General features: G+C 38.9%; 1 protein-coding gene across 1 annotated transcript in view; it reads right to left on the minus strand.

The window, feature by feature from the left end:
• Positions 1–27,593, minus strand: part of LOC104531049 (ensconsin) — a gene marked incomplete at its 5' end in the record, with an annotated part of 27,986 nt that continues 393 nt past the window's right edge. Inside the window, 18 exons of the mRNA XM_029086957.1 lie at positions 1–777; positions 1,909–2,107; positions 2,554–2,647; positions 3,435–3,488; positions 3,749–3,853; positions 5,037–5,217; positions 5,469–5,604; positions 8,675–8,919; positions 9,526–9,656; positions 10,015–10,160; positions 12,246–12,371; positions 13,472–13,570; positions 13,978–14,076; positions 16,478–16,579; positions 21,476–21,508; positions 22,471–22,585; positions 25,428–25,591; positions 26,975–27,055. Coding sequence (XP_028942790.1) covers positions 468–777; positions 1,909–2,107; positions 2,554–2,647; positions 3,435–3,488; positions 3,749–3,853; positions 5,037–5,217; positions 5,469–5,604; positions 8,675–8,919; positions 9,526–9,656; positions 10,015–10,160; positions 12,246–12,371; positions 13,472–13,570; positions 13,978–14,076; positions 16,478–16,579; positions 21,476–21,508; positions 22,471–22,585; positions 25,428–25,591; positions 26,975–27,055 — 2,420 coding nt within the window. The remainder of the gene's footprint in view (positions 778–1,908; positions 2,108–2,553; positions 2,648–3,434; positions 3,489–3,748; positions 3,854–5,036; positions 5,218–5,468; positions 5,605–8,674; positions 8,920–9,525; positions 9,657–10,014; positions 10,161–12,245; positions 12,372–13,471; positions 13,571–13,977; positions 14,077–16,477; positions 16,580–21,475; positions 21,509–22,470; positions 22,586–25,427; positions 25,592–26,974; positions 27,056–27,593) is intronic.

Genomic DNA, 27,593 nt, shown 5'->3' on the forward strand with positions numbered 1-27,593 from the left:
CAGAGCCTGAAGAGACCTTGTAAGACCATGCAGGTCAGCATCAGAAAGTTACAGAACATGCCTAGGAGTGGAAAGGTCTTGTCTGTAGAGTTACATCAGACACCTTTTAAACTGTTAGTATCTTCAAAAATAACGTGTCATGTAAGACATCATAGAAGCAGCCTAAAAATACAACAGATGGGCTTGAGAGTTGGTAGGAGATACAGGAGCTTCAAAGGGCTTCAGCTGTGTCTTTGGAAGAGCCTTAATGTCGGGCCTTAGCTGCTGTCTAGAGCAAGTCCCTAGAAAGGCATCAGTTGGTGACTCCTTTTGACTGAACACAAGTTACAAGCACTAAAGAAAGAGCTTTCCCTCCAGTCTACACATGGGAAAAAGTGCCTTGAAAATAAGAAGCTGAATTAAGGCAAGGAGAGTAAAATGCAAGGAAGGTAATTATCTAGCCAGAGGAAGAGAGAGAGAGAGGGAAATCAGCTTGGATTACCTGATGAAGCATCTATAGGTTTGGTCAATGAATTCACTGCACCATCTTCCTCAAAAGCCAATTTGGGACTAGAAGGTATTGTAGCAGCAGCATTCAAGTTTTGATTACAGTTACCAGCAGAGATGCTGTCCGAGCTCAGTTTGGTTGACTTGGAATGTACTCCAATGTCAATAAACTCCTCAAAAGTCCACGAACCAGATTTGCCGTTAAGATTCTGAGTAAGTCCAATTGTATGATCAGCTTCGTTAACACCCAACTTTACTGAGTCATCGATAACCATTTCTTTTGCAGGATGGCTAGGAAAAAAAAAATATGGATACTTGTATTACAGTTTCTGGATATTTAACCTTCATTAAGCATTCATTACAGGAGAGCCAATTAGCAGTGTGTGTACTCTGCAAAGCACTGAATATCCTGACATGTGTTTCTGGACAAGCTCCTCTCCAAGACCCGATGGGGAAGAACGACTCACCAACACAGAGCCACTTCTTAATATACCGATAGCTCTCAGGGAAGGTCTGGCTCCACAAATTTGATATAAGAGATCAACAAGTTTAAAGTTCTGCATCATTAAAACTCTATTTTAGTAGTGTGCATTTTTCATTCTTTCTTTCTTCTTCCAGTTAAGACTTTTAAAACACAAAACTGAGCCTCACAAGACTGAAAATACTTAAAACAGATTCAAAATCTAAACCCAAATCAGAATGATCAATTTTCATTCATTCTTAAGAAAATAATGAAAAAGTCTTTATACTCCATCACTGGAGGAATAAAATGAATTTATCATTTTAAGAAAAGAGCTCACAACGTCATTTCTAAATCATTAGCATTTAGATGAGCAAATGGAACAAGCGTCAGAGGACAGATTTTCTAGTACTAGGTGGAAATGCTTTATGTTCAAAAAGATAAAATTTGAAATACTAAAAAAAAAAAAAAAAAATCCCATTAAGGGAGGTTTTTGTGTTGTGTATTGTGTAGCAGCGCAACTGAAACTCTTCCAGAGCTTTCTGTAGGTTATTCTTCCTTTTCAGTGTTGTCCCCCTGCCTCTTGGTTAATGTTTTGTTTATGAAAAGAACTGCTAACCCTTTCAAGGGAACAGATTTCAAGCCAATGATGTTCTTTATGAGTTACACTGCCACATTGCTGACTGTGTGTCTCACTTCTTACCAAAGCCAGTACCGTGAACATGCTGCCATCTAAACACACAATTATCCTGAACTAACTGCCTCTGCACGAAGCAGTAAACTGACAGGATGCACACACACCACACACCTAGAGCAAGCCAGAGAAACACCACAAAGCTAGTGGGGTGCAAAATTTGATGCAATGCTACATACAGCACTAAATTTAATTTAAACATAGAGAGGGATTTCTCATGTGACAGATAACTGCTCTGACAGTAAAGCAGCCACCTACACTGACTCACCTGGAATCCTTTAATTCAGTAACAAGTAGAGAACTCTCATCACTTTTCAAATCACCCCCATTCATAAATACTTCACTGGCCTTCAAATCTGACACGTCTTGTTCCTCGGGGTCTGTGGAGATCAAACTATGCGCAGTCTCTAAACAACCCTCTGCCTCCCCCTTGACCTCCTGGGGTAAGTCAATGCCGTTCAGCTTTCCTGAAAGTGGGAGGGAATAAGGAAAAGAAAAAAAATAGCTTCAGTAACAGAATTGCTATTCTAAATGAATAAAATACAAGTGTCAAAAATGACCTTTCCTAGCCAAAAATCAAGGCACTTGGCATCAATAGATTCATTTCTCTATAGACAAGCTGCCTACAACAACATGAAATTTGTATTCCATCTTTAAAAATACACTTGTAAAATGAAAGCACACTTCCTGCATTTCACACTCAAATAATTTTTGCATTTAATCATTTTAACTGTCTCCTGTGGTATGGAACAGGCAATGGTCTATGGTCTGTTCAAGCAGAGCCTCCCTGGCATTTCTGGAACTTGCATCTCAGACCATCACAATGTTACTAAGTGACTGACGTTTTTAACAATGCTTAAACATCACTGAGACACTGACTGCTACTTAGACCTGACTCATCAAGTTTCCTTACCTGGTTGATCAGTCTTCTCAAGACCCAACTCTTCCTCCTCTTCAATATCCTCTCCCTCGATAGCCTCAGAGGTGGACTTCCCTTCATTCTGCAACTGAGTTGCCAGAGTGTTATTCAGAATAACTCACTACCATCTAGTGCTTCACAAGTGGTTCAATCACAGCTCCCATGCAGGACTACTCTGTGCCCAGCAGTAAGACCACACAAGTCTAGAGGTTATAGACAGTCAGGTCACTCAGCAACACATGCTCTGCTGAGCCAGAGCCTGTAAAGGAATGTGTGGGACCCACTTCCATCTCCTTCCTATGAACTATTCCCAAGTTCCTTCCCCTTCATTTTGCTAAGTATTTATTGATTTTTCAGCTATATGAAGACTTGGGTCTTTGAATATTCAGAGAAGAATGGCTACTCTTCAATGTAATATGCAGAACTTATCACAAACCTTAGGTCACTACATTAGCAAAAATACATCCAGTTTACTGCAGCAATCCAAGGGGCATCCAAGATTTGCTTTAAGCAAACAGATGAAGCCAGGAATTTAAGTTCTCTGAGGAAAAATAGCCCCAGCAGAATGCATACAATTAAAAAACCCCATAAATCCATTACTAACCAGTGTTTTTTTAACCAGTCTGCAATCAGTAACACGAGATCACATTGTCTCTATATGTCTTGAACAAAAATGCATCAAAGACTTTTGGTCAGAAGAAGCAAAGCAGAAGAACATGTGCAATGGGAAGCTACTGAAAATTATTCTGATGCACCAGAACTTTGCACTTCACGTGGAAGCCAGTTTGTGTAAGGAGAACAGAGGAAGACAGGATCCAGGCAGAACCTTCTCTGGGAAGGACCTATTCTGCCACTATACAGATCCAGACAAGTACCTTGGATTCGCTTTGATCTGATTTCCGTGTCCTTTTCATTATTTCTTCAATTCTCTGTTAAAACAGGGAAAATATTTGCAATGACAGAGCTTTATATTTCAGCATTCTGGTTTAAATTTTCATCAATCATAATATATTTTCCTACATAATGAATTTACTACTTTTTCACCATTTTTAAAGCCCAGAAGCCAGAGCTGGCTTTTTTTAAAGAACACACTACTATTTAAATACATCTGAGACCATTTGCCTGTTCAGTTTAAAACCTCAACCACTATTTCAGGCTAAGAAACTTCTCTGCTTTCAAAACAGCACACCTTTTTTCTTTCAAGCCTTTCCTGCATATTTTGCTGCATAATTCTCTCTCTTTCCAGTCGTTGTCTTTCAGCCTCTTCTTGAGCTTTTGCTTCAGCTTCTTCTCTCTAAAAATAAAACAAAAAGAAGAGAGTACTTAGTGCACAACTCATTCCCAAGAGTCAAAAGCAGAGCTATTACAGAGATTCTGGTTCAACAGAGACAGGAACATCAGACAATCACTATTTAATATTACCATACATTGCAGCTAAATGCCAATTATCCAGCTACTGACATGAAGTATATATTACTATGACATTCAGAAACTGATCTGAAAAGAAAAACGATGTGCATGGCTATACTGTGATTATGCAAATATTCTGGATGATGTTGGGCTACCCAGGGTTCAAACTATACTTCAAGTTGAAGATTTGTCTTAGAAGGTTTATTTATAAAGCAACAAAACGGCAACTAAATTCTAAATGTGGCAAGGTTAACTTAAAAATCTCAGCAGTCAGGTATTACTACCAAGATAATTGGTGCTGAGCATCTTCTGCTCCTTCTACACTGGAAAATCTTTGCTAGCATGACTGGAAAGAAGATAGAAGCATGGTTAACACTCTGAATAACTGTTATAAACTTAAACAGGCTATTAAAGAAACGTTCAGACACGTATCAACGCTACCCATAAGACACAGCTCTTCAAATACAAAGAGGTTAATTGTAAAACTGTTCTAATTTTTAAAATTATTCTAATTTAAAGAAAGCCCACTTTCTGCAAAACAGTTCCCTTCAGTTAAGGGGACCCCTTTGTAAAGGCACACAGATAGTAGCTGTGGAAAGCTATTTAGCAACTGGAGAAGCTGACTTGGAAACACCACCACTTTTTCTGTTAAAGCAATCAGAGCAAGCCAAATTACTCGCCAGACAGACCACCTCCTTATAATCCACAGCAGTAAGATGGTAAAGTGGGTTCAGTACAAATATTTTATGTATGCAAAATAGCATCCCAGACTGCTAAAAAAAAAAAAACAACAACAACAAAAAACTACTTCTGCCCCACACTTGAATTTATCAAATGTTGTGAGGGAAAAAAAAACCCAACAAAAAAAAAAAAAATCACAGAGACTAGGGCAAGGAAAGGACTTCAAGACATTCTCAAATCCATCCTGGACAGGATGAACTCTGCTTTACATCATTCCTGACAGATTTGTCAAAAACATTCTGTGATAGAAAATCAAAGACAACTCCTTTGAAAACATGTCAGCAGCTTGTAAGAGGAACACAGTTGGAGCCTACAGATAAGCAGACCTGGTGTTGAAGCTCTGCAAGTTTTTCCTGCTCCTCCTGTTCTCGGCGGATCCTCTCCTCTTCAGCTTGTCTTTGTTGTTCTTCATAAGCAAGTCTCTTTTCTTCCTCCTGTTTGCGGAGCTCCTCCTCCTGTTGTGCTTTTTCCTCAATTGCTCTCTTGGCCATTTCTTCTTCTCTGATTCTAGTGTTTCCAAGATACAGATTACCAACTGGATAGTTATTTCTTTAAAAGTGTGCATGCACATGAGAGACTAGGAAAGCAAAAAAAGCTGAGATACACCTTAATAACATACAGAGCAACCTCTCCCATCTCACACGGTGCTAGTGCCTCTGTGGCTGCTTCACAAACTGCATTAAACATGCCCAGCTACAGTGTCCACTCCAACCACACCCCACCCCTGCAAGCAGCCCTTCCTTCTCCTGAATTGTTACCTTTCCTCTTCCTGTCTCTGAATTCGTTCTTGGTCTTCACGCTCTCTTTGCTCCCGTGCTAGACGTCGTTTCTCTGCCAAGATTTTAGCAGCTTCTTCAGCTGTAGTGGTCCCTGATACTGTTTTGCTACCTGATTCTGCAAAGGTTAAAAGAAACTGCTGTTAAAAAGCTCCAGGAACTTAAAATAAAGAAAGACATTATCACTGTGAGATGAGACTTTTCTTTTGGCCAACTGACCCACCATCTTTTCGACCAGTGCTCATCACTCAGCAAGTGTTTCCACTTCCAATTTCCATAGTTCTTAAAAACATATTTCTAAAAAGACACATTTATTCTGTAACACTTAAAAGAAAAATGAAAACAAAAATACTGCTTTAGGAAACACACTTAACTTTCTTCTAATAAAACTGAATGCACGTGACCCTAAAGAGGAAATATTTTTTTCTCTTGTTTAATAACATTAACATTCATCCCTTTATATTTATAGAGTATCTTAGGGTGCAAATAATCACCAGGTTATCTGGCCCTGAAGGCATGTACTAATGGCTTCAGTAATACCATATTTCTGTACATTTTATCAAGAAATCAATTTCCAGTTTTCACGGAGATCAAAACAGCTCAGGGTTAGTAGATATTTGTACAGTCCTGCAGTTTATGTTTCTTCATGTCCTGTCTGGTGTTATGGTCAGAGATATTATAAATTATACATTATAAATTGTAAATATGTATTTATTATTGTTATTTATATACATTATAAATTAACATTAGGAAAAAACCCACCCTTGCCAGCCAGTTGCTCTCTATACATATTGGAAGAACTCTGATTTTTATCAGTTATTCCCACTCTCTAGAAATGCTACTGTTTGAATGTGGCTAAAGAACTGATCATCTGAATATTCAGAGAATTAGCTCTTGGTGTCAGTAAAGCAATAGCATCATAATGTAGGTGAGCACCTGCCTTTCTTCTTTTTAATATTTCACAAATCAACACATATATGTTTGCTTAACATTTATAAAGCCTTCAATCCCATTAACTATGACATCAGCGTTTCATCAATTATTTTGTTTCTGACCTAAAGACAAATCATTCAAAACACAATGCCATCATTAGGAACTTTAATACCTGAAAAGCTGCTTAAGCCCCATGGACACGTAATCACTAACTGCAGCTGCAGGGCATAATTACACAGAGTACACTCTCAGCAGCTGAATCATGGCAGTGTTTTGTGCATAAAAATTGTTCTTGCAGTCCCAGAAAAGCATTCTAACATGGAGTGCAGTCACAGAGATGTTTTCTAAAATTTAGATTTATCCAAACTGAAAGCAACTTTTTAAGAACAAAGATTTTGCCTCACTTAGTGATACTACAGTGTACCACAACATTCAAAGAGATAAATGAAATATTCTCTAGGTTGAAGATCACAGAATCCTAGAACAGTCTGGTTGTAAAAGACCATTACAATCATCTAGTCCAACTGTAAACCTGGCATTGCCAAGTTCACCACTAAAGCATGTCCCCAGGTACCACATCTACATGTCCTTTAAATACCTCCAGGGATGGTGACTCCAACACCTCCCTGGGCAGCCTGTTCCAATACTTGACAACCCTTTTGGTGAAGAATTTTTTCCTAATATTCAACCTAAACTTCCCCTGGCGCAACTTAAGGCTGTTGCCTCTTGTCCTATCACTTGTGATTTGGGAGAAGAGACCAACACCCACTTCACTACAACCTCCTTTCAGGTAGTTGTAGAGAGCAATAATAAAGTCTCCAATAAAAACCATGGCCACTATTTCCTTATCTTGTACATGTCAAAGAAAAAGAGCTTCACCCACAGCCATTATGATCCACTCCAAAGGCAACTAGCTTGGACATGAGAAATACACTAAAACTGAGACAGATAAACTGGGTTAATACAGTTCTAGAAATCAGTGTGGAGAGGAGACAGGTGGGGCATCCAAGAACAGGTGTTCTTTTTCCAGAACATCTGGAAGATACAGAAATAGGACACCTTGTCATGGAGGTTTCAACCAACCGATGACATTGATCACAACTGATTATTCCTCCTCTGAGACATGCAAGACATTTATCACAGTAACGTAGCACATCGAGGGATGGACATTCTGGCTGCAAAGATGAATGATGCAACACTGAAGATGGATGTGCAACTTCATACAAACATCCACATCTGACTAAGACATCCAGGCTTTCTTCTGCAGGGATATATGCTCCAAGAACTGTACCATAAGTGAGTTCTTCAGCCAACTAACACTATTTCACATCCAACATTGAGTAGTGTCAGGAAGGGCCTCGGAAATCACAGACAACTGCAGCAGCTGAGGAAAGCACAACAAGAACTGTACGTGCAGTAACGTGCAGCAAGCATATGTTCCCACTTACCTTGTGTCAGAGTGATTTTCTCCCTCAGTATTGCTCACTGGCTGTAGTTTAAACTCCAGAGATCCCTCCTTTTCCTGTTAAGTCTCCCCTAAGTCCTTCTCCGCAGAGAAGTGCCTGCCAGACCTCATCAGAAGGCTCTCCCAGACTCTGTTCTGCAGATGGCAGATGGTGTTCTTCCGGTAAGAGGGATGGAGGCTGTGCTTGGCACAATGAAGAGGACTAGGAGACTAATTGCTTATCTGGTATATAGCTCTCCTTAATCTACCAAGATAATTTCTCAGTGTGAGGCAGCAATGATTATACGTTTGTTCACTGAGAATTGAGACTGAGGCAGCCTTCTAGCTTTGTGAAAGCTGGCTCTCAGACTACGATGCACCAATAGCTGATTCCTTCCTCCCAGCAGGGCTCTACACAAGCCATTTTAAAAACTACCAACTGGACTGAAAGACCTTTGCATAGTTTAACTACAGACGTCGCAAGCCTAAGCTAGCAGATCTCTCAGCTAGAGTGCCTGAAGTTCAAAAGCCAAACAGGATTTTTGCTTTTCTTAAAATTATAGTACAAACAATAACATTCAAAGCTCTGGACTTAAATCTCCAAGTCAAATAAACCAACTACTGCACTAAAATCCCTACCCAAAAGTCATACCACATAAAATTGTTGTATAAATAATCAGCAATGAACAGCTTATGCCCTAAAGCATCCTACACTCCAGTGGTCTGCCTCATGAACAATTTATTTCACCAGTCCCAGCACCCACTGGAGATGTCTTGAATAAAAGTGCATCAGTCACTGAGAAACACTCACCTTCTTTGGTCTTTGTGCTGGCTGCTACCGCATCCCTGTCCAAGGCTGGTGAAGCACCTTGTTCTTGTCCTGTTCCTTCTGTGCTCTTATCCTTTGGTTTGCTTTCTGCTTCAGTTTTCTTTTTGGTAATGTTTATAACACCTGGTGTGAGAGGTGGACGTTGGATGGGTGCTGGTTTAGAGACTGGAGTAGGAGATGGTGGCCTTTGTTTTGACATGCTGGGTGAAGGTGGGCGAGTCTTTTGTCTGTTGAAATGAAGAATATTTTTCAGGGCTAACACTGAAAACCTCAAACACGCAACTGAAGACAGAAGTCTGCTTTGGTTAGCTTACAGTACATACCTTGCTTTTAAAAATAAATCCACACACAAACTAGTGGTGCCTTCCTGACAAAACCCAAATACAGGATTCCAAAATACCCTGGGCACCTGAACTTGCTACTTGTGGGCTAACATCAAAACAGGTCTGCTAGCCCAGACCTCCATTTACTCCACATCAAGGCTGAACCCTGTGATTCCAATCCAAGAAACTTCCTACTGAAATACAGGCATATTTCTGAATAAATATTTCTAAATAAATAAATACTTATTTAGAAACTTGCATTCTCTCTGTTGGTTTTAGTGCACAGACTGCACAGAAAACCAGGATGTATTCTGTCTGCACAAAAGAGACAAAGGTTCGAGTAAGGGCTGCATCCCTACTGTGCAAAAGAGGAATCGGATCAAATGTGAAATCCTTATGTGCATAAACATGGCAGAATGTAGGTTGTCCAAATGCTAACGGCACAACTGAGGTAGAAAGCAGCCTTCATTTTCTTCTGAATAAAAGAAGGTTTTTCACCTGGATGCATACCTAACTGTAGAGGGTGATGGAGGACGCTTCACCAAATTAGCAGGAGAAGGGGATCTTCTACGGGAGGACACAGATGGTGAGGGAGGGCGTCTTAAACCAGAAGCTGGGGACGGTTTTTCAGTTTCTGATTTCTAAGACAATACATAAAAATAAAATCATGCTTACTCTCTGGAATACTTTACAGACAGAGGAGCTGCTACCACAACAAACACAGAACTTCTCAACAAGATGTATTCAGTATTTCCTTTATGTTCCAAAACATAGACCCAGTCAATATGTTACCTAACAAGCAGCAAACAGCATGCCTTTAAGATACCAGAGGGATCAAAGACCATAAAATCCCAATGTGATTTCAAAACTGTGTGTTTGAAGCAAATGTTACTGAACATTTCAATAAGCAAACAAACTGTTGAAACAGGATCCCATCCCAAGCTGTTCCAAACCCCCCCTGATTAATACAAACCTAATTCCCGTGGATCTTCAACAAACCTGGGTTGAATCTGGTGAACTGGCATCAGATGAAGATACAGAGGACTTCAATCTGTCGATGCTACGACTGCGCACAGGCACTTTAGGAGCTGGGACTGGGGAACTGATGGAACTGGCTGAAGCTGAACGAGGACAGAGGTGAGATTCTATAAAAGTTAGGAATTTGACAAGACAAAACGAGAACCAAGTGCACAGCATAAGAACAGGAGAAAAAGAAGGAAAAAGAGAGAAAGAAAGATTGTGTTTGTTAGAAACCGTACAGAGAAACGCCACAGGCAGTGCACATTGCAATGGGTCACAGACAGACACCACCACCACCACACGATTAGTACTTTAGAAGCAACAGCACCAAGAATAAAACCATTTTGAAAGCAGCAATCTGAAGTAGATAAAAATAAAATGCTTTTCCAAACAATGTCTAAATTTGCAATACACCAGTGTTACTTTCATTTTAGTGAAGCTGCATCTAATCACAAATACTTCAGTTTTAATGGTTTAGCATCCTTCTTTATAAGTTATTCATGACAGGTTCATATTTTGTTTCCCTCGTACTCAAGGAGGAAATCTTCCTTCTTTTCAGAGAGTAGTTATAAAGCAGCATTACATTAGGAATCTGAGCATTACTTTACAAACTTTTCTTGTGAAATAAGCAGTTCTGCAACACTGTTTTATTCTACTTTCCCTCTCCGACCCCTTTATTACTCTATATGTGTGCCCTTTATCCACATTAACCAATCCAAATAGGTGGTGTAAAAGAAACCTATCAAGAGAAAAGGTCAACTGTTAAACTAAAATACCTTTCCTGCCTTAAGTGTCAATCTCTTCACACATTAGACATTGAAATAAATTGTATCTTCTAATTACTTTTTTCACTATTATAGATGGATAAGCATGCACAGATGTAAAAACCTAATTTTGAAACTAGGTACTGGATTCTTCTATAGTCTGAACAAATTGTGACAGATGCCAGCACTTAATTTTGTAACTTTATGGAAAATACATTTTATTTTTATATTTACAGCATTTGTGCAAGGACAACTGCATTCTGTTTGTGCATAGTTTGTGCTAAAGTACAGGTACGTTTCTACTGGAATGAAGAAAGTACCTTTAAGTAAACTGATAAAAATGTGAAAGTTATCTTTAATTCAGCAATAGTGAATAAGTCACATGCTGTCAGTAACAGTGAAAGAGATGGTATTTCCCCACATGACATGAACTGAAATATTCATGGTAAAAATAAAAGTGGCACATAGATAGGTGTGCAAAAATATGACCACTAACTAGAAATGAAAAAAGTAAAAACTGATTATTACACAAGGGGAGCAGTGTAGAAATGTCACCATTGCCAACGAGGATCAAGTTAAGTGGCATAAGATAAAAAATAAAGATGGAAGAACATACTCAAGGGGAAAGAAGCAAAACTGGGAACGCAAGTTGTAAGGTAAGAGAGGAGAAAGGACTCCACACTGGTTCTGGCTATGCATTTACTGGGGCATTCTTATAACCAGTAACAATTATGAGACATGTGGGATGCAGGTAGGGTTTACCCACAATGCAGAGATTCCTGCGCTAGTATTAAGTTGAGCGACAGTGGGGGCTTTTCAGCTCAGTCTAGACCAATATGAAACTGCCTGAGCCAGCCAGGGTTTCTCTACAATAATTTCTCCTTCTAGTGTGCCTCTACTTCTACATCAGCCTGAGTGAAGCCAGCTCAATGCACCCTGCACTTAATGTTAAGATAACCCCTTTGGCATGTTCCTACAAGAGCTACTCCCCCTAAAGAAATTTAGGCTTTGCACTTATTCCTTTAAGCTCCCTTTGAAATTATATGCTTGTTTGGGTTTCTTCCCTTTTATTTCCTAACACTGTGCTCTGACCAATACATCTTAGATACATTTGAGGATACACCCAAATGCAGGTCTGTCAGTTAAAACAAAGACACAAGCAAAACCCAAACCAAACACCAGCATCTAGTTCTCTGCAGAGCAAATAAACTGGCACTAAAGTTTAAAAGCCAGTATTATTCTATGGTTTTGTAAAGTAAACATGCAACACAGCATATTAATTGGTTATTACTGACCAAAGAAAGTACTGGATAATTAATATTATACATAACCATATATTAACTGTCAGATTAATACTTAAGTGTAGCACAGTTAGTGACTCTCATGTAAGTTCTTGCTTGAAGAACAACTGCAAAACACTTTCAGGCTTTGCTGCCCTCCTGTTACCTGAAGGATCTTGTCCATCAGCCGACAATGTAGCAGCACTTTTACTCCTAGCTAAGGAGGCCTGTGTGGGGGCGAGGAGGCGACTGATTACGCTACTGTCCAGAGGACTGAGCTGGGAGCGACGAGCTAAATGATGGGAACAAATCAAAAAGGATCCAACATGAAATCATGTAATGAAAAAGACAAGCAGTACAAAGCAAAGGCAGTTTGTGAGTGTTGGTGCAAATCATAACAGTTTTGGAAGAAAAAAAAATGTAAGAGGTCACGGAGAGGGAAATCCAAACTAAAAGCAGAGAAGGGTTAGAAACTGCAATCTCTTATGTTGCACTTCTTGTCCTCGGCTTGCTTAACAGTAACCATTTTCACATGCAAAGACTGGCATGCATACACCAGACATGAATGCTGAAGTCAGTCAAAGTATGAAAAGTTTTTGACTCAGCTCTTCAGAGTTGTATTCTCTAGATTGCAAGAAAGGCTGTGCTGACATAATAAACAGAAGACTTGCAAGTCAAAGCAAATGGTTATCGTCAGGCATCATTTGCACATACAAATTCACATGGACAGCATCCATCATCCTCCCATACAGGAAAGATTCTGAAGCAGAATATAATTTCCACTGTTGGCAATAGCTGCTAAAAAGGAAAGTTTGAGAAATGTTAACTCAAAGGGAAAAACATGTTGGAAAAGTTGCTAGTCTTCAGCTTTAAGAAGAGTTCCTAGAAAAGAGGTATTTGTAACCTAGTGGGGAATACACAGACCAAAAGAGACTGAAGTGAGAACATGTTTCCTCCTTCATTTGCATGCACAAAGTTTAGGCCAGCAGCAGGAACAGAGAAGTTGCTTTTAAACTGAATAATGAAAGAGAGCTTAAAAAGCAAAGACAGGATTTAACTAAGAAGTGAATGTATCACTGACATTTTTACTCCATCTTACATCTAAGCCTACCAGCTTTCAAATAAGTCTCTCATTTAAGCAGAGAAACATTTTGCTATCTACTTACAGTGCTATTTAATAAAGTCAAAGTCCTCCTTACAGGATTTCTTTTTTGTCCAAAGGGAGAAATTTAATCTTTACCATTTAACATTTTATCTTTACCACTGGATAACTAAAAAGCCATTAAAAAGTCTTAAAAATTTAAGAACCAAGGAAACTAGTCAAAGTAAGCCTATCCAAACTTTACTCTGAATGGCTTTAAAAATAAATATTCAGCTTTATGAAACAACCACCTGGTTTTTCTTCCTTTTTCACTTTTTCTAGTTCTGGAGAGGACTGGGGTTTACTACTCATTCTATTCAAAGATGTGCTCCTCTTCTTTTCTGTTCCTCCTAGAGACCAAGCGTAAGGAAGATTATTTTTAACAAGATATTTATATATATGACTTTCTAAACTACCATTCCCATGCTTTGCTTTTGCCAAGAAATCAGCTAAAACCGCCGATCTATCATTATGAAGCACTATTTTCTTATGAGCTGAATGGTTTGGCTACCATTTGTCTACTCTCCTCCCACCCATCCACTTTTCAGAGGAATAAGGCTGCTTATAGACCCAGTTACCCAGTATCTGGCACTGCAACATGCCTAATGATACTTATGCCACAGTGCACAGACCACATGCACAGCAGCAAAAGCCTGAGTAAAAACATTTATAATGAAACTGGGGACATGGTTTAAAGTCAACTTCAAATATCCCATTTACTACTTCCCACTTCTCAAAACAAACTGGTTTCTAGCACCTTTCTGTTCCACCTGCAAACCTTTGAGTGCTGACTGCTGAGAATGTAGAGGAACTTTGTTATTCAGTCTGTTTAATGATGCACTTCTCTTTGTGGTACCTGGAATTGAAAGCGCATGGATTAATTATGTTGAAAAGCCTAGAAGTCCCCTCCAACACCTACCCGGTTCCCTAAGACACAGAAGAGTAATTAAGTCATTTTATAGTATGAATCCTTCAGAAGCAGGAAAACTGGATCAGGGAAGAATTACTCTATATAAAGCATTATTTTTTATATTCCTGTATGTTACTGACCATAGCAGCAGGATGCCAGTCTCAACAGACCTCGTTTGACCTGCTGAGGCCACCTTTGTATGCCTTTTAAAACAAATAAACAATTTTAAAAGGCCATTGCTCATATTCTGTATGAGTAAAAGTGAGCTCAGAATTAACACAGAATACAGCTGATGAAATACTCCACTGATCCAGGGACAATCATCATCTTATTTCCACATGCATCTCCTCCACCTTCCCAGGCACATATGTAGAGCAGAAGCAATCTGGTTAATTCTGTAACTGTATTTTCCATTATCTGAATTTAGCCATCTTTTACCAAAAAGCCAGTTCTTCTTGTGTGACAGAGAAGAGCACAGAATTGCTCAAACTTGCTGTGGTGATCTAAACCAGTCAGTTAAGTCGACCTCTACATCCTGACCACGTGGATCAGTTGGAGTCCTGTCCACACCTCTTGTATTTCAGGCCACTTGAGAATTTTTCCTCCAAAGTGAACAAGGATTCACAAAGGATTTCAAGGTGTAACAATAAATTTGAAAGCAATCTCAATTAGTCGATAATTAGTGACTTCCTTTGTCAGCAGCTTAATTTGTACTTTATAGTCCTGTTTCTGACTCATACTCAGAGCTGAACCCTGCAGACACATCATATATAAATATCATTTTAAATCACAAGCAGTCTTCAGTGACTCAGAGCCCCTGCAGCTATGCCAGTATAGATATATTCACTGATTCCCCTACCAGGCATACAGTGCACGAGTACAAATTTTTCTGCTGCATCACCTTCCAACATGAACTAGCAAAATCACTGTTAGCTGTGTCCATGTGTTGGGATTCTTCTAGCACAGCTCATTTGATCAAAGGCTGCAGAATGACAGAACACTGCAGCGTAGACCACAGACCCAGCTGAACTTGTTTTTGTATTAAACAGCTCTTAGCTTATTAATGCTTTTCACTACTTTGGGAAAAAAAAACACTTGTGATGCAGACAGGCTCCTGTGAAACACTGTGAAGATTCCCCAGAAGGAAATCTCAGGCTAAAACAAGCTAATATGTGCTCATGCAAATAATTTTTATTTTTCTTAACAAGTAGATTAGGACAATTCCTGTGTTTCTTAGTTTGCTTGGGGTTTTTTTGAGAAGGTAGATTGCCATGATTTACTGAATATATTCGGATGGGGCAGAGGGGAGGAGGCAAAAAGGAGACTCACATGTACAGGTCTACCAAAGAGTGGGAAAATGAGAGATCTATCTCATTATCTCTATCTCTGTTAAGACTAGTTGCGTGGTGCACATTTTAAACATGACACACTGCAGTCAAGAGCTTCATCTACCCCAAAGTTGCAATTCAAAATGAGACTGGAAGCCACAGAAATTGGTAGACGATGTCTAGAGTGCAAATACTCTCAGAAACCCTTAAAAATAAAATTAAGGAAATAGTTGTCTTCTGGGCCATTTTTATTTCTTGGTAGTCACTGGCACAGTAAGTAACCCAGAATGCTTGTAAGCATTGGTGTGCATTAACAGTTTTAAGACATGCATAATTTTGAGTATCAGGATCAAAATTACACTAATTTATTGGGATAGGAAATGCTGTCAGAGCTGCACGCTATGGCTACAATCATGCTAAAACTCCAGGTCAAAACAAAGCAATCTCCTCCCAGAGAAAAAACTCTCACAGGTGTCAGGGTTCTTCATGCATCCTTTTCTATTTGGTTAAAGCAGAATTCTAATATTAAAAAGAAAATGTGTGTCTATAAACTACAGGACTGGCACAACAGAAAGATGTCAAAACTAAGTTGATTTTTCCTTCCCAAGGACAATCAAATGACTGATGCTGTCTAACAGAACAAGGCAAACTTTGGTTTTGTACTATTTTTATTTTGCTGAAATTTTAGGGTGTGATTTAAGGCATGCAAACCCGTAAACATGATGTGAAATGATTTGTGAATCATCATTGACCAAGATTCAACTTTAGTAAAAGAACTACAGAAATAAAAATTAAAAAAAACCAGCAAACTTTACCGTTATTCTTCTCCTCTAATAGAGATCACATCAACTGGGTCAAAGCCCTGAACAGTCAAGCTGGATTAACAAATTGCATGAAATGCATTTGAGATCAAAATATGAAGTGAGTTACAGAGCAAGGGAGGAAGAAGAGTATCATTCCACCTCCCCAAATAGCAGTTAAGCAGTACCCCTGCTACCAGCAGACACACAAACACTTACTTCGATCAGAAGCATTTAAAAGTGCTGCAGATGATGACAACCGTTTATTCATGACAGCTTCTGTCTGTTTGAGGTTTGCTGTGGAGGTGGACCGCTTGCTGGCTGTGTAAAGAAGTGCTTACTTTAGAATTCATCTCCATACCTGAGGAAGAACCTTTCACACAATGCTGTGAGCTAACTTTGGAAGTATTACATCCTGAAAGCTATTTCCAGCTTTGCTTAATGAGAAACAGAAATTATTTCTTTTTTCTTTGAACAGACTTGATACAATTAGCACCAGTTGTAACGTGCACTGAAAAGGCATTTTGTTTAGTGGAGTCATGCCAAGATTTTATGCATATATATGCAAACAAGTGATTTTTAAACCCTGTGCTCCTAACATGTAAAGACAAAAGCTACGGAGGTTGCGTGTTGTTACCAGAGTGGTAAGACAGAGAAAGTAACAACAAAACCTGAAAAACAGTGATTTCTTTCTTCATTCCTTCCACATAGGTTTGTCAGAACAGTTTTTCAATTGCTAGTTAAGAAAAACAAACAAATGCTTTTCAAGGGATAAAAACTGCCACAAGAGAGAGGCATTAATTTTTTTTGGTCTGTGTATATACACAGATATACCCAGAAAAATCACATCTCACATGGTAAAATTTCAAGTTTACTACAAGCCAGAGAAACACTTGCTTTTTAATTCCAAATAATGTACTTTCAGGATGAACACTACTCCAGAGTGTGAAAGCCTTGGAAAAGCACACACCTGCTGCTACAGAAACTCAGTAAGCAGAAAATGGTAGTGCACACAAAGTAGTGCAGACTAGCGTCATAAACACAAGAAATTCTGTACATCAAACACAAGTAATCGATTTTGCTGGCATATTGGACAGCAAAGATGATTAATGTGAACTCATTAGTGCATAAGTACCAAAGGAAAAAGCAGCACTACTCACCACAGAGGTAGCATCTTTCCCCTTTGGCCAGCATGCTATAACGGCTCCTTATAGCAAGAGCCAGGACTTAAGGATTCCTATGGACAGCCCTGCCTCTGCATCATACTTCTGACACATGTCCCTGAACTAGGGGTTTCCTGCAAAACCATGTCAAGGGAAAACCAGATTTTGGGGCTGAAGCTACAAAAGTGGCAATTTCTTGTCCCAGTGAACAAGAGCAAAGTCCCCATGGGATAAGAGGGAGAAATGGGTATCTACCAAATCTAGTTAAGAAATTAAGATCTGAGTTTAGCGGATACTTTCCCAACATAATGAGAGAAAAAATGGCATTTTATGAAGCCTGAGTACTGGGATAACTAAAACAACCTTGAGAGGTTTTATATACGAAAATCAGGAAACTCATAATTCATGTATTTGGGTGTTTTCAAAGGTAAAGACTACCCTCTAGTGTCTGCTCTTAAAAACAAAGCCTGGCTCCTGCCTGAACTCAAGCCTGCGAGTCTAAGGCCTCCATACATCATGGAGATGCTTTATACAAATTTCTCCTGGTTCAAATTAGGACTTCAGCACTTGCATGAAATCTGAGATTTGGTCTATCACCTGCAGAGACCTAGAAGGTAAAAAATTAAATCTTGCCTTGAGAAAAATCACACTGAGCAAAGTAATTCTTTTCCAGTAAGTTTACAAGTTCTGGAGGTGGGCTGTGCTGTTTAGCAAAGAGACAAGGGATGAAACTTCTACTAGAAGACACAAAAGAAAAAAGTACAGGCTAATATGACTCTTCAGACAAAAAAAAACCAAAACATCAGGCTCTATTTTTCAGGGGAACAGAGAGCAGTAGTGAGGGCATGAGCTAATATCTTAACTGATGCCTTGACAGAAAAAAAATCTAATTGGTAAAGGGTATTCATACAGATACTTGAATTCTTCCAGAAAATTTTAGTTTGCATTAATTGCCCAAGGTCTTAAGAAGTCAATGCTTTTTGTATCAATACATCTGCAAATATATAATGAGATGGCCTCAACTTTTTCCCTACCTCATCTACAGGACAGCTTCTGCAAACTTTAAAGCTCTGGACAATTCACTAGGAAAAAAGCTTTAGAAGACAGACAGGATCTTCTCGAGTAAGTTAGTGGTTACGTAGATATTCACAAAATATCTTTTGTATTTTGGGGGGAATGTTAGAATACTTACATCAAGGGATTTGAAATGGAAGAAGCATTCAGCACAAATCCCATGTGATACTAAACATCTGTGGTTTTTTTTAATGGAAGGGGGAAAGCAAACTGGAGCAGCAAGGCCAAAGAAAGCACGACTGCCATGCAGCAATGCCTGCAATCGGGTAAGGAGCTGGGAAACACAGTACCTTAAGAAAATTGTCATTACAGAGAACAGCTCTCAATCCTAGCTTGTCACCAAGATTCCCTGAGAGAGGGTGCTGCAGCACTGCCTATCTAAGGTTGGATAAAATCAGGCTAAATAAAATTAGATTATCCATCGCTCAATTCCTTTCAAATTTCTCCTAGGACAAGGAAGCTCCTTATTTAGAAAGGAGAGACTCTGGCAGCCCAATTTCTATTCTAATAGCACATATCTCCACTACAGATGCACCTGAACACCGAGTTTTGCTTAGCAGTCGTCGCTAAACCTCTTTTACAAGGACTCTGTCATCAGAGATGCTTTATTACACAGCCTTGCCATTTCTCTTGGCAGACCCACACCCTGCATGTTTCATCTTGGCACTGACAGCAACGTCATTAATACAACATTTGACTCTGGGGCTTTCATCAGTTTTTAAATTTCAGACCATCAGTGGGGTACTTGGTGCAGTCTCAATGAATCACACCCTGTACAGAATACAGAACAGCTGATGGCTGGAGAAATGTTCAGTTATAGGGAGTTCACTTTCCAGAGCACACTACCTCTGTCACCCACAAATGCTGCTCTACCAGTCGATGTTCCCAAGTATTACTGTTGACACAGCCAGGTCATGGAAGAACATGTCTGATTCTCTATTTTTTTGCACAGCAATACAATAGACAAGAAAGCCTTTAGTCCTAAAATAATGTAAAGAATATTTGAGATCTGTTCCCTTACTGGTTTTAATTTTAAGAAATGGAGCCTTTAATCCCAAATCTGTCACAGAAACTGATGATAGAAAAAATAATATTGTATTGAAACTTGCTCTAGATGTGCTGTTAGACAAGGTGCACTAGCCAGCCACGATGACGTAGCAGAGCTCATATGGTGTCATTTTTCAGAGTAAAAAAAGGTAATTGTCTTTCCAGCAATTATGCAAATACAAGGTGAAATGGACCAAATAAGGATTTTTTTTTTTTTTTTAAGAAAGCCAGCTGGACTTAAGCATCCTCCATGGTTTGGGTAGATTTAAAATAACAACTAAGTGAGAATCTCCCAGAAAAAGCTAAGAATGATCCTGGTACGGGAAAAAATAGAAGTATAAATCCAGTCCTGATTCCACATTATCCACACCCCAGGTATGACAGTTGTACACTTGAAACCTGAACATAAAATCAAAAACAAATTTAAAACAGTGTGGATGCTTAAGTGTCTTAGTAAAACATTACATTATCTGTTTATCTCCACAGTAATTTTTTTTCAAAATTGGTGCCAAGTTATCCAGATTGATCTACTGCAGCTGAACTTATCTGCTCCTCCTCTTGTTACTGTCTGATGCACAAGGGACAGCTTAAGCGCCTATTGTGACATCAGGAGCATGTTTGTAGGAAGATACTTTATTTTTAGTATGCCTCAGCAGCACTGAAGATCTTCCCCCACCATCAATAGAACAGACAAGACTCATTTCCTCACATAAATTAGAAGAGAGCAAAGAACGTTATTTTATGTTTGTTATAAAGTTTAGTTTTAAAATTAGATAAGGTAGAAGAGAATGGAGAAGGACAAAAATAGTGCTTTCCTAAACATGTAAGGCGAATGTGATTTCCTAGTTTCAAGGAATGACATCAGGTAACATGGGATACAGTAATTGGATTTATATACGTATCCAAGGAACACATGTTAAACAGGTAAACCAATCCAGTCAAACTGGCTAATTTTGAAGAAAATTAGGGATCATGCTGTGCAGAGAAAGGGAAGAGAGAAGTAAAATAAAATACACATGCTTCTGCTGTGATGCCAGAATAAGCCACAGTAGTTAAATCATACTCAGTCAGACTTTCATTGCATTTTCAAGTCTCATATTGTCAGCATTACGAGACAGCTGTATTGAATTAGTAACGCTGTGAGCATGCACAGATTTTCAGAATTCAGATTTAGCTGGGTCTCAGCTGAGAGCTATCATCTTAAACTAGCTACAAGAAATAATTTTGCTTATTAAACATATAGCCTTGACAAATATATCAGTGATCCAAAGCATTTCTATGAATGGCTCAGTCTGTGCAATGGAAAGTGCCAGAAATCCAATGAAAACACATTTAATATATAGAATTATGTTTGGATAATTGGAAAGATCTGATTTTGCAAAACCCTTAATGGCAAGAAGTATCAAACTGCACAAGGGACCCATTCCCTTTTACAAAGTTTCAGCAAAGTATCACTTGATTTTGCAAATGTTACTTCAATTGCTGGTAAAACAAAGAAAAAAAAACCAAACCAAGCCCTACCACATACTTTCTGCAAATTAGAAAACAATGAAAGGGTTCAAAATTTCCCTTAAGAAAAAAAAAAGAGCTTAGACTACTGAACTAATTCCAATACAGGACACTAAGTATTTATCTTCTCCTCCCCTATGCTGTATCCAGGCATCTTAAAAAACCCAAATGCACATATCCTTTCCCTGAAAATTCCCTGAGGATACCATGACTTAAGCTGTAGTTTAATTAGCTGGGAGGGACAGTTAAAAACATAGACACTGCTTTCTACTTAGGGATCACATTTGTTGCATGGCTGGCCAAGATCCAGGAAAAGATCTATAAGAAGATGGTTTTCCTTAGTTTCAGAGAAACAAGAACTCAAATTTAAAAGGTTAGTACTGAGTGTAAAACAACAGAAAAAGAACATTTTAGAAATCAATACCACCAGTTCCACCTTCATCTGCAGTCTGTTGTTCTGTAGAAGAAGAAGGTTTGTAAGCTAAGTCGCAAGGTCAAATAGCAAACAATGCAAGTTAACCAAAAAAATGGGAAAGCTGGATATCAAAATGACAATTTACATCAAAACACTTTCAAACATGTTATAAATAAACACTTAAAAGTCAACTCTTAAGCTGACAGAAAAAGACACTACACTGAAACACTCAGTACAATTCCATCAATTCAGAAGACAGGCTGAATTGAAGCATTTTTTGTTTTGTTTTATTCCTGGACAATAAGTTACTTAATGGCAGGGTCTTCTAGTTCGGTAGTGGATGAGAAGATCCCTTCCACTACAATCCTGATTTTCTGGTCTGATTTCAGAATATTTAAAAGCAGAAGCAATTAATTGCATGTAACAGGAAACAACCTAAGCTCAAACTGAAGGGCGTTAAAATGCATCACCTAATTGAGAACAGAACCCCTTCTCTGAGAAGCTCGGACACTGTCCACTGCATCTCCTGCATCTCTGACCCATTACTGGTTGTTCAAATAATCAGTTAGCATTCTGTAACTCTAAGGTTGTGTTTAAAACATTTTAGATATAATTTTACAGAACAACTATTTTTTTTGTTCTGTTTATCATCACTCAGCACACCATTCCATGTACTCCATTTGAAGGACTCAGAATTATTTTAACATTATACGTTACAATTTCCCTTATCTGAAGGTTGGGGGCTGGCAATGCAATGCTGCCTGGTGTTGTATTTCCCTTGTGGCTTCTCTCTAGCTCTTCCCAAAGTCAAAAATAGCTCTAAATCTAAGTAGTATTACAAGACAAGTACAGATACAATTCTTTCCCCAAGGGCTACCCATAGATCCTGCTGTAAGATCCAAGACAGGAAAGGATGTCCAGGTCCCTGTGAATAGTGCTGCACCCGCCAGTGTTCACACATAATATTCTGTGATTTTAGCCATGCTAGAAAAAGTGCTACTTACCTGTTTTGCTTTCTGATTCTGGAGTTACAGACCCTCCCCATGACCATCTCTTCTGTCGTGTCTCCAGTCGCTGATTCCGCTCCAAGGTACGATGCATAACTGCTTCATATCGCTCCTATGATCAAACAACACCTCTATGAAGCCGATAACTATAAAGCACAGCTCTGCCAGAACACAAAATATAGATTTATTTTTTTTTTTCCCAGTATGATTTAAAACCTGTTTTACCTATACTGCCTGATAACAAGCTTTTGTTACAAAAACTATGATGCAAAGAATGTTAAGGGCAATTAATGGTTTCAAAACACTGCAAACATGATTAGGTTGAGCTAAAGCACAGATAATCTATTCTACTCTTAAAATAAGCCACCAAACAGATTCCCTATTCAGTAAACAGCACTACTTATTTTCTAAATAGGGAACCACCCCAAACTGAGCACAAATAATTGGTTACTCTTTAAACTACTTATATTCTGAAGTTATTTCTAAAAAGTAATAAAATTTCTCCATTATAAAATACCAAGTATAAGGTTATTCGTATTTTCAGAGAACTATACAAACACTGACCCAAGTCTTCACAGATCCTGGCATTACTAGAGACACGATGAAACCAGAAACAGCAAGACATGAAGGCAAAACTGCAAAAAAAGACCCATCAGCCCCAGACCTCAGCAACCACTGCTGTCAGGACAAAGAGGACTGAAAGGAGCTTTTGCTTCTGTCTCCAGGACTAGTAACTGCTAATGGGGGAACTTCAGCTCTTGTGCATAAAGATGAACTGTAACCATGCTAGATTGTTTCTTCTCAGCTAGGCTTCCACACATGTGTCAACAACAGATCTCTCTTCTGGACTAGTCATATCCCAAGTGATCTTTTGAAGCAGTAATTACTGCTGATACATTGCAGTAAGATGCCAAGGGGACTCATTATCCAAACATTTCTCCCTCTTGAGGACACAAGAAGACTTTCACCTTCTTTCAACACCATTTCACAACACAAACTAAAAAAGTCAGTGTATAACAGACGAACTAAAATTGGAAGGAAGGGCTGAAGGATTCAATTCGCTGGTAAAAGATAAAATTAAAAGCTTTTGTTTGAAATATAAAGCTTAGCTTCCCCTCTGTTAAAGAAACCTGAACTAGAATTTCCCTAAGGTGCCAAAGTACCCAGACATTATGTAATCTGTCAATGATATTTCCATGGAGGTATCTGCAGTGCAGTAATCCTTCAAAGTCAGAGTTAAAGACATAGGCTTCACTTTGCAAACAAGAGAGAATCAGTTACCAGCTCAAGACATCAACACAGTCAGTTGCACCACTGGACAGAGTAATTAAGTAACTGTGAAAAGACAGGTATCTCAATCCTAGCCATGGCTAGTTGTCTTCAAGACTCTCTTAGGCAGAGAACCACTTCTTTTTCCACAGTATTTGCTATTGTGCTGTTCCTTCTACTTTATCTAAGGAAGACGATTAACTAAATGAAACCTGGCCAAAGTACCACACAAGAATGTTGGAGACTATCTACTAAATTTACAACTGTAGATGGCTTATTGCTGGAAAATACTGCCCTAAGATAGCTCACCTTCTTTAAAAGTGATTATTTTCTAGTGTCAGAGTACCAAGTCAAGATCTGTGTTCACTTTCTGGTTGAAAGCAAGGTTTACAGGTCAAGTGCACACCATTTTCCCACCTGCCAGATTCTTCACGTCTAACTCTCTGTACAAGGTCATCTTCTTCCATGGACCAAGTAAAAGACAAGGTTAACACCAACCAAACACTCATGGGCTAGTCCTTGTCTTCCTTGATTATTCACCCTGGTGGCCACTTAAACATATCCACTATACTCAAAATTGCATGAATAAATGTACTAGAAGCTCAGGGGTAACACCTCTTGAAGCATAAGGGATCCTAGTTGCTTAAAGTAGTTGCTTAAAGAGATGATACTGCACTGGACTGCAGTCAAGGCCCACCCGAACATTTCTGCTTGTTCTCCAGCAATGTCAACTATTCCATGAAGTTCAAACGGAATATCAATCTGTACACACCCAGAAGCCAGTTACAGATAACCAAACACCAGTGGAGAATACTGCCAGTCAAAAAGGGTAAAAAAAGATGCATTGCAAGAACAATGTAACAATGGCTGGACTCCAAAGGAACAGCCAGCCAGGCTCAGAGGCTCTTCATCAATGATCCACAGCAAGTTCTTAAAACTAGCTCATGAAAGCACATGTGCATTTCATGCCTTTAGTGGTGACACAGTGGAAATTAACCCTTTTGGAACTTGCATCACATTTAATATGCACTAGCAGACCTACTCTTCAAGGTGGATGGCATAACTTCATGTATTTATTCCTACTTTCAGCTTCTATCAGTTTGCAACGAGCTCCACAACTCAAACACGGCTCTGCCGGTCCACATCCAGTCAAAGCAAAGGCAAAGCGTCAAGTAAGAACAGTCAATACACAGCAGCAAATGGTAACAACACAGATAACATTATGAACTGCTCAATATATAGCAACAAATTTAGAAGAACTGGAAGAATGTGAGCCTCTTAGGCCACAGTGGGGCTCCTGGGAAGCAAGACACAGAATTAAGAAAAGTCTTAAGACCTGTCACCCACACTAATTTACTAATAAAATCTACAAAGCACACTGAAAGGAATCTAGAAACCTGGGAATAGGGGGTGGGGCTTTTGCTCATGTGAAAAATAACCAGAGGCCAAACAGCAGCCACAGCTCCTGAGGTCCTGAGTGCCTCGGGTATAGCTAAAGCTAGGCCTGGGATGGGGAAGGAGGACATGTGTCTACACAGCCCACTGTATGGGTGTGGAAAATATTTTTATGTTCTAATACATTCACAATTTCTGTACCTTTTCATTTCACACCACTTCAGAACATGCTAATGTAGGAAAACAATGTAGGAGTTTCTTTAAAACTATAGAACTTCCACAATTAGTACCTTTTCCTCCTCTATTTTTTGTTTTCTCTTTTCTTCTACTGCTGCCCTCCGCTGTTCCTCTTTCTGCTTCTGCTCTTTTAGCTTCCTCTGCCTTTCTTCTAACTGTTTTTCATACTGGAGTTTTGCTTTTCTCTCCTTTTCAAGGATTTGTGTTTCTTTGGCAGCTGTAAATTTTAAAGGAAAAAAAATAAAATAAAACTTAACTATTCATTGATATTACAACACAACTTACAGGCAAGAGACTACCAAGCAAAATTATCACCACTAAAAGCTAAAACATACAGCATGATGAGCTTGCAGAGCTGGATGATATTGCATATGATGACACAGGAGTCTTTAATTCTGCCCCCAGGTTAGGCTGGAGTTTGAACCTTTCCTGCCATTAGTCTTTACTGTCTAGACAGGAATGTCAGGATATGCATATACCCTATGTTAAGCATATACTTCTCTTGCCATCATAATAGTAAAGTCTTTATAAGTAAGCAGTTGAGTAGCAAAAGGCAGAATTTTCTATGTTGCAATCTCCACTTTTTTTAGAACAAGATACAAGGAAGAGATTTAATTGGGTGACAAGATGGGAAAAGCCCACAGTCACTGCATCTGAGTTCAAAATAGTTATGTCACTATTCTCTGCAGTCTCCACCTAGGAACAGCTGTGTGCAGTTTAAGAGGAAGCTTCAAGTGCTGTGACAAAAAGCCAGTGGTTGCACACACAGTGGAAGTATTTTCTGTGGCTAGAGAGATGAAATGAACCGAGACATCAGATAATTACACCAACAATGCACAGGCAGTATCTACATATAAGGCCCCTAAAATACTTCTGAATTTATATGTGTCCCTCTCTCCATGTTAGGATAACACAATCATTCCTGTTGCTGTGTGTCTTTGCTTTTATGTTAAGAAACAAACGTAGAGGCCAGAGAGATACCACTCCTCACAAGCTGGGAGACCATGAACCAGGACTGCAGGGCACACTGTGACCCATTCATCTCCTGCTGCACATCCAGGCATCGATTCACATCACAAACAGTATAAAGCTGGGCAAGAGTTTTATGCTCTTCTCTAGGTCTCAGATTAAAGACAAAGTGTATACTGCTGACACTTCAATCCAGGAGTCATTTCAGCGTGCTAGGAAACAAGGGCAGCAGTGTTCAAGGCAATCAAGCCATTCAACTAGCTAAATCTTTTTTGGTTTTCTCTGAATCAGTCTTCAGGGCTACAGGAAGCCGTTCTAAGCTAAAAGTTTTACTTTCAGAAGTGTTTTTGTTGAGGCTTTCATTAAGGAATTGGCTAAATTAGCTTGGTGGTTACTAAGAAATGGAAGGTCAGAAATGACATACAGCTTCAAGAAGCTAAAAATCTCTGGAATGTTTTCCTCTCAAACCTAATACTTCTCCATTCAGGTTCCCAGATGGTCATTGATGCAAGATCAAGAGCAGACCTTGTCCCCAGTGAAAAAAAGTGACTGAACAAGGAGTAAGAGAGTAAGTTATACCTTTATCACAAACATTTTAAGAAATTATATTTTAAATGAAACATAAAAATACCATGTTGCTTTTCCCGCTCTTCTCTACGTTCCCTGGCCAGTCTTTGTCTTTCTTCTGTTCTGAGAGTGGAACCATCTATCACTGTCAAAAGAAAAATTGGAGACTCATAATTGTCAGTTATTTTGAATGTTCAAATTTAAATCCAAAAGTCAAGTTATTACTACCAAAAGGATAATGAAGCTTCCTGAGAGACACACATACCACCAAAGCACGGCACACTTTATATAGAGATTAAAGATGTCATCTGAAAAATTCATAGGAAGCTGAATACCCTTCTTTTTCCTCTTTCCATTCCCTCACAACAACCAATTCACTATTTTAATAGGTGCAGCAGAAAGCAGACACAGTATTAAAAGGTCCAAGGAATACAGTCAAAAGAAAGCCTGAGCACAAGTCAGACATGTGAGAACATACGCTTATTCCAAATGCAGCTCTGATCCTCATTCTTGTACATATTAATTCCTATGATCAAGAATAACATGAATCTAGGAGAACTCAGTCTGAGAATAGATAGTTCATCTGTCATGACAAATTCAAAGCGCTGGAGGATAGCTACTTTGCAAACTAAGCAGAACCAAGACTGATTAAGTCTTTGCAGGTATAAAATCTTGAATTTCAG

The sequence above is a fragment of the Antrostomus carolinensis genome, unplaced genomic scaffold (genome assembly GCF_000700745.2).
Source record: "Antrostomus carolinensis isolate BGI_N321 unplaced genomic scaffold, ASM70074v2 scaffold15659, whole genome shotgun sequence".
Lineage (NCBI taxonomy): Eukaryota > Metazoa > Chordata > Aves > Caprimulgiformes > Caprimulgidae > Antrostomus > Antrostomus carolinensis.